At 42.4% G+C, this 12,322-nt stretch overlaps 1 protein-coding gene across 1 annotated transcript in view; it reads left to right on the top strand.

The window, feature by feature from the left end:
* LOC111607691 overlaps positions 1-12,322 on the top strand; it is a 67,070-nt gene that overhangs the window by 6,410 nt on the left and 48,338 nt on the right. The window contains exon 2 of the mRNA XM_023330003.1: positions 12,119-12,286. Coding sequence (XP_023185771.1) covers positions 12,125-12,286 — 162 coding nt within the window. The 5' untranslated portion in view covers positions 12,119-12,124. The remainder of the gene's footprint in view (positions 1-12,118; positions 12,287-12,322) is intronic.

Genomic DNA, 12,322 nt, shown 5'->3' with positions numbered 1-12,322 from the left:
ACAGAAACTTTCCCTAAGTAGAAAAGAAGTAAAAAAATACATCTAAAACTATTTGGACTGAGTGACCCACGCGTCGGACAGGTGAGATTCCCCGAGTTAACCCAGTGCGGCCATCTCCATTACTTTGCCGTGTTTTATAATAATAAGACGTGTTTATCATTATTAACTCTTTGGTGGTGATTGAAAATCGATTTATTCACTGCATGTTTATATCTGTTAAGGCTGAGATGGAACTTCACATGAGAAGTGTGAGAAGTGCCCTTTAAACCATTCAGACTACTAGCACAATAGAGACACAATCAAAACTATCAGATGACTTATTACCCCGTGATAATAACTCTGAAATAGTCCTAATAGTTTGGATGCACTTTTTCTTTTCCTACAGTTTCTGTTTATATCACAGGTTTGTGGTGCCTTTCTATCCTAAAGAAAACTATATAAAACTTCAGATGTTTCACAACGAAATATTAACATACATGGGAAAACCTTACATAACCTTGTATTAAGGCAGAAAAGGCTAACAGTATTCAGTTGTGCCGCATGAACTGATCAGTATTGTTGCAAGAGAACGCAAAAGTTTTGCGTGGGAACGCAAAATAATTTATTTTTTTTTTACCCCATGTCCCCTCGAGGGCTCCCTATATTGGTTTTCATTTTCTCGCATTCTATTATTACCTGTAACACTTAGCTGTAGCTAAAATGCTAAAAAAAAAAAAAAAAAAAAGCAATTTTAGTAATAAAAAGCATGTTCTTTGACGCTGCACAAAGTCCCCATTCCTGTTGATTTACCCAAACATTTTAATAAAGCTGGCCCTAAAACATTCACGTCTATTTACAGTAGTTTCATTCAGATGGATAGCGTAGCGTCCTGCCTATCCCCTTTGAGGTCACTCTCCACTCTCTTCTGAGAGATAATACGCCGGTCATGGAGGCAGTGGTCGTGGCGCGGAGCCGCGGGGGGGAGAGAGAGAGAGAGATGGAGATGCGTGGCTAATTGCGGGGTGTCGTAGCACGTTGGAGTGGCACTGCCCACCGTTTTCGCCTCAACCGTAATTATCTGGCAGCCGCAGATGTTTCGCGCCATTGTCGAGCATAGATGGACGGAGAGGTGCATGGGGGAGGGGGGAGCAGAGAGTGAAAGACAGGCGGCTCTGCCAAGCAGCTGCAAACTTCTGCACACATGCAAAGAAACGGCAAACAGACCCTTTCCCCCCACCATTTATTCATCACCATTCTTTTATTCATCTCTTTCAATCCATTATCAAAGCAAGCCTTTTATATCTGCACCTTGAGTGTTGATAGCTGATAATAATTTGTGTGTGTGTGTGTGTGTGTGTAGGGTGCAGCCTCCCCACTGAGGCAGAACAAAGTAGCGTAATAACTCAGACACTGAGCTGACCCTCTCTGCTGCTCTCAAGTACACTTAATGGAGGTGTGTGTGTGTGTGTGAGTGTGTGCATCTTGTACATATCTCAGTCGGCTGTTTGAATATAACTGCATGCACACACCCAACTGTATGTTTGTGTGTGTGTGTTCAAATTACTGATCCCTCCAGGGGTGAATTGTTATGGATGCTGTTCTGTTCAAATTACAGTTATTTGTTTCCTTTAAAACAAGCTAATTGCCGCATAGCAGCTCGCGCTGCGTGCACGCGGATCGATGTGTACGTGGACTTGTTTGCTTCCTTGTTTATTGTTTGTTTGTGTCGCATTGCAGACCCCTCTAATTTCTTTAGCATGGACACATTTTCACTCTGGCGACAAAACTCATCCCGCCGCAGCTGCTGGGCTACAATTTGACTTTTTAGCCAACTCGTTTTCCCCCCCCACCCCCAACCAGGAAGTGCCGCCTCAAGTGCTAAAAATCGATCAATATTCTGCCTTTACTTAAACAACCAGAACGGAACAACAAACCTCTGAACAACTATTCCAACTTATCATTTATTACCAGCTTAGATTTTAGTAAGCAAAAGATTAGACAGTTATTAATCGACCGCCAGAAGAAGAAGTGTCTTTTTGGCCAACAAATTATCTACAGAACTGGCATTAGAGGTTTGTGATGGGAATGTTGTCATTAATTTGGCATGTTTAACTCCTATTGGGAAGATAGGTTCCACAGAAAAATGTGCAAGTAGGTAAATCCATGAGTTAGAATGGCGAGCCATGGCTAACACTCCAGTTTTAGCTTCGCCGGATAACAGGACATGTCTCCAAAAGTTGTTTGTCTTCCTGCTTGAATTAGTAAACTATCGTTTGTCTTTTTAAGATGCTTTTTGAGCATTGAGAGTAATGAGAGTTGCCTTGAAAATCGAAAGATTGACCAACATATTTGCTGCGTATTTGCTTGATGATTTTGATGATGGCATTTGACAAACGGTTCAATTAGTTAACAATTGTGTTATAATTGAGGATGTTTTTACGATGTAAAGCACTGTGAACCGCCTTGTTGCTATACAAATGAACTTAACTTGACTTAATGACTTTCCAGCTCATGTTGGTAAAAGGATTCGTCACTGATTGCAGAAACTCGTCTCCATACTTGCTCCAGTTATGACGAGCTTTGGGCCTTGCCCACTTTTAGTCTGATATTAGGGACAACAAATACATTTTTAGGATTTTGGGCTTTCATTCACACAAAAACTCTGTATTATATCACTAAAAACAATTATTTTCTCAAACTGACCAAAGTGGATATCTCAGAAAACTCCACATTTGTGTTTGCGTGCGTGTGAGAAAACAAAGTTTCAGAATGCCGCACATCAAGGTCAAATAATGCGCCAATGAAGGAACATACTTGCTTTGATACGATTCCCAATCAACATCGCCTTGTGTTTTATTAACTTTATATTCTGACACGTTATTTAAAAGTAGTTCGCACTATATACGAATGAAGCTATATGAAGCTATATGAAGCTCCTGGTGCCATGTTTAATTATTAACAGGAAGTTGTGGTTGTTTTTGATGGATTCTGATTGGCTGTCAAAGGTTTCAGTTTGGCGGGTTTGAGATGCTGGCGTATTTGTGCGGGTTCATGTGGATGAAAACCTTTCTGAACACAATTACGTGTACATGATATTATTTTGTATTGTGGCAGAGTTAGCTACAACTAAGATAAAATTACTAAGCACAAGTTGTTGACATATAGAAAATCTCTTGGGATATTAATGTAATTTATTCTACTTTATCAACAACACACTAAATCTCAAGATAATGGACGGATTGTTACCCCAAGATGTGTAAACTAGTCACATTCAGGCAGATGTAGTGTGTGTGTGGCACTTTATAGAAGAAAGAGTTACTTTTGGGTGGGTTAAGTGTGTGTGTGTCTGCTTCAGTCGGTGATAAGTGGGACATCTCAGGCTGTCAGGCGTCGTACTCTGCCAGGCAGGTGAGCCAGTGCCTCTTTCTCACATACTCTCAGTCAAACACAAATGCACGTTCTTCTGCCAGCTCCTTCACGTCTGCCTGTGCCAGGTACGTCCCATCTTTGTGTGTGAATAAAAAGCTCCGCAGATCTGACGAGGAAGAAAACACACACACACACCCACGCCGGCTCGTAGAGGCACACGCATTCTCACGGGGGATGAGAAGAGAAGGGATGAGCAGAGAAGAGGGGGAAGAAGAGGTGGCCTCTCATCCCTCAGTCCAATACTTCTCCTCCTTTCGTTTGGTTCCATTCATTCGTCAGTTCTTTCCGTTTTGTGGCGTTCCATGCGCTGCCGCTGTCCGTCCCTGCCCGCCACTCTTCTCCTGTCCTCTCTTTCTTTGCGCTCCATCCTTTTTCTCCCTCACGCACCGGCTCCCTTTCTTTCCGATCCATCCCCTTCTTTCTTTCTTCTCGCCTCGTTCCAGTTTTCAAGAGCTGTCTGCTCTGGTCACTGCTCAGGGAGTCCGCAGAGCTAAAGTAGGCTCAGAGTAGACGAACACGCACACGCGCGCGCGCAAACAGACAGAAATGAGCCTCTTTCTTTTACTCCAATTTCAATTGTGTCTTGTTTGCTACCTGCAAATGTCTCTACCTCCTCCAGATCCCAGAGCTTATCTGTGCACGCAGCCTAGAAAGCACTATGAGAACTGGTCGGACATCATACACATTCAAACACCAAGCATGCAGAGATAAGCCTCCCTGTTCCTATCTCAATCAGTTACTGAACGCAGTGTGCCAAGGAAAGTTCAGCACACAGAAGTTCAAACTAACCGAAGAGGAAGCGAACTGCGGTTTCCTACATCTGTAAAACTCGGTTAGAGACGTTGTTCGGGAATAACAGCTGCTAAGGAAATATTGCCATAAAAACGCCATGACCTCAAAGGGTTAGTTGAGATTTTTGTTATCAGTCATATATATTTTATTCATAATAGAAACTCCTGCATAATTTCGAGCTTTTAGTAGTTAAATAAGTCTGAAGTTTGGGATAGATAGCTGCTAGCAGCTATATGAAGTCTGCTTTAGCGATTTAAAACAGCTCAAAATGTTTATATCAGTTGCAACAATGTTCAGTCTACAATTTCAGCTAGAAGCTGTTGTATCCAGACAAACAATGTCCACGTTTATATGTGAAGCAAAAGCTCCCATTAATGTTCTATACACACTGAACATGCAGAAGTACTGATTAAAGTGGCAATATTATGTAAAATAGACTCTTTTTTTTTTAGCTTCACATCATGTTCTAATGTTTTCCGTCAGATTATTGCTCTGATTCTTCTTTGAGAAATCCTTGAATCTCCCATGGCAACCAGTCAGCTGTTCAAAACGCCTGGGTGGACCTAGCCCCGCCTTCGGATGCAGCTCCTCCTTGGTTCTGCCGTTTCCAAGCTCCCAAGCTTCTGCCTCACAGATCAAACCTCACTCAGCTCCTTAAGACTTGCCAGCAACAATTAAATACCCTGTAGAACTGCATATCTGGTGGGCTCATTATAGAAGCTATTTATCAGTGGTAAAAAGGTTGTTAAAGGGTCAATAGCGGGGCCATGTTGGGATGACTTCTTGAAGGCGGAGATTCAGAAAGAGCAGGAGTTTTTAAAGAGGCAGAGGCCTCTGTAATCTCGATTTAATGCAATTTCTTTTAAGTCATATTTGACATGAACAGCATTTTTGTAACAACTGAAGGTAACATAGTTACTTGATTGTGCTGTAAAATGTCATTATTTGCCTGGAAAATACATATTTTAAATAGTTAGTTCTGGTTTGAATATGATCAAATCAGCTGTACCCTCTACGAACATGTTTACCAGCATCCTCCTCGCTTTTGTCTCCATCATTTTCAGCATCCTCTCCATCACCTCCATCGTTGCATATTGATTCTGCTGTGGCTCTCCAGGTGTGTTGTGACCTTTCACATCAGCTGCTCGTTCTTAAAGACTTCAAGAGCTCGAGGATGATTGAAGTCTAATCTGTGACATCCTCTGAAGATGTGAGCATGCTGGGTGTTTGTATGTGGGAGTACGGGGTAGTTGCTTAGGACCTCCCATCGGTAAGGAACCAAAGGTCTTCAGGGTATTAGAACAGGAGATCAAGGAGTCACGCCACACACACATACACACTTGCGCAGAGATTTTGTGGTGTCTGGGCGACCTCTTGGGGAGTTCAGTGGCAAGGTGTGGTGAGAGTAGCTGTTTGAACCTGCAGATCTTAAAGACCACACACAAACATCGGAATACTAATGTTTGGGAACTGGTTTTTAATTCTTGAGGCGTCCGCAGCAACTGATCTTTCTTCTACTGAATCACTTGTACACATGTTAGAGAGGGGAAAGAAAGAAGAAGGAAAGGAGACAAAGAAAGACGATGAGAATGGTTGGATAATACAGTAGGAAGAGGAGGAGATGAAGGAGAAGAGAGGAGACTTTAATGTGCATGGGTCTTGTAAGGTCAGACAGGGACTGGGGAGGTGGGGGGAAAGGTTACAGCAAAGGTTACCATGATTTATTTAATCACTGATCCATCAGAAGCAAGTACACACTTTCCTTCTCACACATACACACGCCTTACTAACCAACACCCACAAAGTGGAACAGCTTAATCGTCTGTCAGGCTGAGAAAACGAAGGAGGAGAGAAGAAAGATGGTTCTGTATTCTGCCAGCTTCTCACCATTCGTGAGTTGGTATAGCTTTAATGAATAGCCAAACCAGTGTGTTGGCCGTGTTTCTGTTGAGTACTACAACTCAAGTAAGTAACAGGCAAAACAGTTGCAATGGGTGACACCCTGGCTCAATAGGTAACCAAATCAGCCCAGTTAATTGAGTTGGTCATGTTTCTGACAGTAAGCCAACCAGCCGATTGGAATGTTTCTCGTGAGTTCCACCTCTTCATTAGACCCACTCATCCACACTTTGAAACAGCATTGGCACTTTATGGATCCAGGCTAGTGGAGACCTTGGATTCCTGATTTGAGACTTGAGTCAATGATCTGGGTGGTGAAAGAACTGATCAGATCCAGTGAGTTGGTCAATGAAAAAAAAAAAAGAAAAAGGCACTTTACAGCAACATCCTTGGTTATAATGTAATGATCATCCCTGGCAAGTCTATGAACTCCTCAAGATAATACTTTCAGCACTGCTAGAGTGATGATGAAAGGCAGACGTCTGTTGGGAGTATGGCAAACATATCCAACAACTTGGATTGTTGGTTGAAATTCCAGCTGACGCTATTCTGTGTAGAGTTCAAATGTTTTCATTGGTTCACCAACTTCCCTCAATAGTCTAAAAACCCATGCCACACCTAATGTTGAGCCTCATGTGTAGCTCAACAGGTTAGAAATAAAGCTTTGCAGTTGGTTTATTTCTTGGAGTTCTGGACTTGGTTTATGCTAAACATGTCTTCTATTCTGGTGTCCAGATGATTCAGAGATTCAAAGAATATTGTTCCAGAAGTCCTGGTTCTTCAGGCATGTTTTAAAGAGCAGAGGCTTCATCCTTACACATCTTGAGAGCAAGCTAACCTATTCCAATCTCTTTCTGACTGTACGTTAGCATTGCGCAGTCTAGACTGGAAATGCGAGACGCGCCATTTAAAATGCAGCTTTTCATTTCCTTTATCAAAGTAATGCAAAAATGAATTTTAAATGTACTTTTCAACAACATTTGGATCTAGAATTAAAGGAAGCAGCAGACAGGTGAGTGGAGTCCTGGATTCCAAGGCATATGTGGAAATTGGAATTACAGCTCCTCGAAAAGAGCTGGATATTCGTTCCAAACAGCTGTTCAGATGACTGCCTTATTTTAAGATTTTAGCCTATTTTGTCCAGAAAATAATTACAGACTGGACTTTGTTGAGATTATTTTCTGAAAAAAAAAAACATTTCATCCCACACCACAAGCCCCTGTGGACGTGATGTGTTACTGACGCTGAACGGAGGACATGGGTGCCAAGGTGTCAGCTGGAATCCCCCACCAGGCTGCAGATCTGATTGGGAGCGGTCTGGAAAAATCCCAGGCCATTTCACTGTTTCCACACTTTGTTACGTCACAGCCTTATTCCAAAATGTGAAAAAAAGTGTGAATACTTCCAGGATGCACCATATGTCCAGGAAAGTTTTTGCCTGCAATTCCTGTTTTTGTTTTTCTGTACAGTAAAGATATTTTTAAAAAATTCCAACCAACAAAGTTAAATAAAAAAAAAAAACAACCCTGAATTGTTTCTGTATGCATTTATTCTGCATTGTCTTTAGAACTCCACGTTTGTCAGCCTTCCAGGGTATTTTTGGCTAAGCTTCCAAATTGTCTTTTAAACTCTACCTGCTTGTGACAGGAGCTCTGGGTTTCCTGGAACGCGTAAAGAGGCAAGGGAAGACTAAAGAGAATAGTAGAGTGGTGCCTTCCCCGTGCATGCGAACGGAGACTCATGAAAAATGGACAACTTTTGGGGTGGTTCATCTAATTAATGTTAACATAAAAACAAAATCTCTGCAGCTCCTGTCAAATCACTCGGCTCAGATCGTATCCAGACAAGACAGAGGGGTTGTGTGGATGGATGGAACGGATGATGGGGGGATTATAGCGAAGCACTCGTATTCCTGCCTTTTGTGGTGGAGAATGCCCTGAGGCAAGCTTAAACAGAGAGGAAAAGACCGACATAGGAAATGAGGGACGGGGGAAAAAAAAAAAAGATCTAAATTATTGACATTGCCTGCCCCCATCATCACCCCTCTCATCCCTACATGTGTCCCTCTTTCTGCTTCACTCTCATCAGCCTTGCTGGAGGCCCCACCAGCCCTTCACAGGTGCAGGGTGCGACCTTGGTGGCCGCCGTGTCGATGCTAACGAGCAAAAGACCAGCCGTATGGGTGAGACAGAGCGAGGAGAAGAGATTCAAAGAGGGAACGATCTAATCCTTGATTTGTCTCAGTGTCTTCTCGCCCCGCTCCTTTCTCTCTCTCTCAAACAAACCGTCTGGACTACATATGTGCTCCTTCACCCTTCTCTTGGCCAGGACCAAGGCCAGTGCCCCTGCCACCTAACCCAGGGCAAGGGCTGCATATGTTGGGAACGTGGGTACTGCAGAGAGGGTGGTAGAGGGGCTGGGTGGGCAGATGGCTGAGCCCTAAGGCCTCCACTGGTGTGGCCGGTGGTAAGAGTGTTCACGTGTTTGGAGGGTGGGTGTGTGTGAGTAGGAGGGAGGGGTGTCCGTCTGTGTGTGAGTTTATAGGTTTTCTGCTTGAAAGGATGGATGGAGGGGCACCAGTGCAGAAGGACTTCTTCTGGTGACAGAATATGAGGAGAAGACAGGGAGGTCAGGGACATTGCTGCAGACTGAGTCTACAGACGATTCACTTACAGCTTCAATCACTGATTTAATGCTACAAATTTCACTGAATTTAAGCTGTTATCCACTCTTACTGGTACTTTAAGAAAGCTGTTGGATTGCATTTATTCAGGGGCAAAAACCTCTACTTTAAAAATTAATTACCATTATATTTATCTGCAGTCCAGGTTTATACAACCCCTAAAGCCTGAGCATAAAGAGGTCTGTAGACTTAAGTCTTCTCTTTAGAACTTTTCCCAATAGTACCTCCTCAGCATGGCCCAACTCGACTCTACAGATTTCTCTTACAATTAACTACCAACTTTATCTTGTCATATGAGCAGCCCCAAAATCTGAAAAGCAACACAAAGTGATCTGTATGCGACACAAATACAAGGTGATGTAGAACGCACCTCTTTCCTTACAATATGCTCATTCACTGTTGTGAGTTTTTACAAATAACTGCTCAGATTCATGCACCAGAGTTGCTCTTGAGATAAAACCAGTGGCTCCACCTGATAGTCATCAGTCTTCTGACATCGCATCCTTAGCGTAACTTGGCACGCTGGGAACCCCAGCGTGCCAATTCTATAAAAAAGAGGATGGTATCGTGTAACCCTCATTACAGAGTAGACTCAAGTCCCACTGTGATGAGTCGGTGCTGGTACTACAGCATCATTTACCCCCCTCCCTTCCCTGGTCTCTCTATCTGGTTCGGTTTTAGCCAAGGGCTGCGTCTCTATTGGCAGTGTGTTTCTCGCTGTGTTGACATAAATATATTTCAAGTGCACAGGAGCTGTGGTTGACGCTCTTATGATGTCATTTTGTGTGTACCCTTGGGCGGGGAGTGTCTCCAAAATCTCTCTGTATATTCGCTTGTTGCCTTGTCCAGTTGATGCTTTATGTGCTCTTCTGTCACAATTGATAAAAAGGGTTTGGACCTCTAGGTTGGATCAGGGAATTATCAATTTGCGGTCTACGGTCTTGTCACAGATACAAAGATCTGTGAATTTGTCTCCTGTCAATGAAATTGCTAACAACCAATGCCTGGCTAGACCCAGCATTTGTCATCTCTAGCTAGGTGGTTCCAAAAAAGGATTCCAATTAGGATTCACGTAGGGTCTGCAGATTTAGACACATCTGGTCGGGGCTGACTGGGGAAGAACTGGTTCTGATTCTGAGTCACGCACATGGGGACTCAGAAGAGGGAGTCAGAAGAGGGAGAAGATGGAGAAGCAGGTCAGATCATACTCGGCTCATTAAATTTAGGTCTTGGGACTGAGAAGGCCTTCTGTGAATGTTGATTTTGTGTCTGTTGACTGTTTTCTTAGTTAGTTTGTTATTTTTTAAAGATTTTTTTCCACATATTCATCCCATGTTGTAAGTTGGACACTTCTTGAGTTTTTAGTCCCTTTCACAAATCACTCTAAGGCAGGATTAGAACACATTTTCTTCCCATCTCCCTGTGTTTTGTGAAAGAACAAAGGGGGTCTAAGTCAACCCATCGCCGTTACACACCTGACTCTCCAGACGAGGCAGTCTCAGTCCCGTATCGGCTGACTTGTACAAAGGCCAATCTACTTATTTTTTGCTGCACATCATAAAGATTCACAGAACCAGTTTCTCTGAAGTGTGCAGGGAAAAAGACCTCACTGGACTTCAGCTAAATATAGTTCCTCCAGCAGCGCTAACGCAGAAAATAACATAGAACTAAAAGGTTCTCACATCTGATGCAAGTTAGAGAGCCTTTTTCTACGGCTTTATGAAGGAACTGTTTCATGAAAGAGCATTTTGTTGCTTAAAATGTTTATCTTAGTCTAAACAAAGTAAATTGTTCCAGTGCGAGTTTCAGTAGAGTTTAGGAAACCCCACACAGCAGACGTCAATCCCAATCAACCGGTGCTTGGTAGGTTTCGGAGACTAAGTGACTCCAAGATGTAGTTCTCTAACGCCAAAGTTTGGATATATACTTTTCCAAAACAAATTGTTGCAACTTGCACAGTAGAGCGAATAAAAAGTCATGGATTAAAAAATTAAAAGTTCTTCAACTTAAAACTCTCTAAATAAAAAATAAAATAAAAACACCTGAAATGCTTTGGAATCCACTTCTCAAAGAAACAATTCATAATTATCCAGACACCATAGTGAGATGTTGACTAATTAAAACAAACACAGTGAAACAAAACAGTCTGCAGAAAAAAATCTCCCGCCTGGTAAAATAAACAGCCATCACGAATCAAAACCACTCCAGTTGTTTATTGCCAACATAGCAGCTCGTCAATTACAACCGCACCGCTATGGCAAATAATCAAGTTAATCATGTCTGCTCCTTGAGGCCGAATATTTCCTCCGTTGAATTTATTTTTTATTAATCAGAAGAAGTAAATTTAGCATCCTGTCACCACAGGTAGCTGTGGCATAAACTGTAATATTGTAATTAATATATTGAAGCATTTCAGGAGGGACAATGACGGGTTTGAATGGCGGTCTAATGAAATGGCACTGCAGCTTAAAGCACTACTTCATTCGCCTGTTTAGAATAAGTGTTTATCAAGCAAACAGTCTCAGTGGATTTGTGGCGTTGTAATTTGACAAACATATACGTGTGTGTCAGTGTGTGTGATTGCAGAAATTCCCTCAAAAACAACAAATCCACCAATTTTTTCCACACTATTGCACAATTGTGAGTTTATTGCAAATTTTTACGCCAACATTGCTAACATTGCATTTAAGCGAAGCTAACTCCCGCCTGCAGGTGGCAGTATTTCTTACTTCCACTCAGCCTTATTTGATGTCGAGATGTGAGTAAGAAAAATGAAGATCTTTAAAGTTCTTTAAAGATCAAAAATGTCTTTATGTATAATCTTCTTGGTGTTTTTTCCTCATCTTTTTTTTCTGTATCTAGATTTTGGTTTATTGATGAAAAATCTTTATAAAAATCTTTATAAATATTTCTTAAATAGCACCACAACATCCGTGAATTTGATTGCAAAAAACAAACAAACAAAAAGAACACATAACAAACCAAAAAAACAAAAGCAATGGTGAAATCCAGACAGATTTAGGGATTTGCTCATCATGATGGTCTACTAGCTAAAGGAATGACTTACGAAAGGGATTTTGAGGGAAAATGAGCAGGAGTGTTACTTTGAGCAACTTTCTCGGCATCAACCCTTCTCGGACCTTCTGAAAGTTTTTCGCTTCTTGAACAGAATCGATAGCAAAGTGACAAATGTCCTTGGCATTCCTTTGCCTTTCCCTCCCCCCCCCCAACATTAATTCATGCAGTTTGCCTCCGTCCAGCCATGTCTGACTGCGTATGTGTCAACCTGTGAGCATCCATGGCCTCTGGCACACTGACACCTCTCTGTCCTTTAAGGAGGAGATGGAAAGCATTCCCGATGCCCTTCATGTGCTGCAAGGAGACGGCAGGAGAAAAAGAGACAGACGGGACACAGAGGATATCGCTTTTGTCCTTCATCTGCCCCAACAATCCTCGCCTTCTGCTCCATTACGGATGAGCGTCGAGTCCCGAAGACGCTCGCAGGTATGACACAGCTGCCGCGCTCTAAATCACACCGAC

Source organism: Xiphophorus maculatus, chromosome 24, assembly GCF_002775205.1.
Source record: "Xiphophorus maculatus strain JP 163 A chromosome 24, X_maculatus-5.0-male, whole genome shotgun sequence".
Classification (NCBI taxonomy): domain Eukaryota; kingdom Metazoa; phylum Chordata; class Actinopteri; order Cyprinodontiformes; family Poeciliidae; genus Xiphophorus; species Xiphophorus maculatus.
Note: the sequence above shows the minus strand (reverse complement) of the source record. Positions and strands in the feature narration are given on the sequence as shown.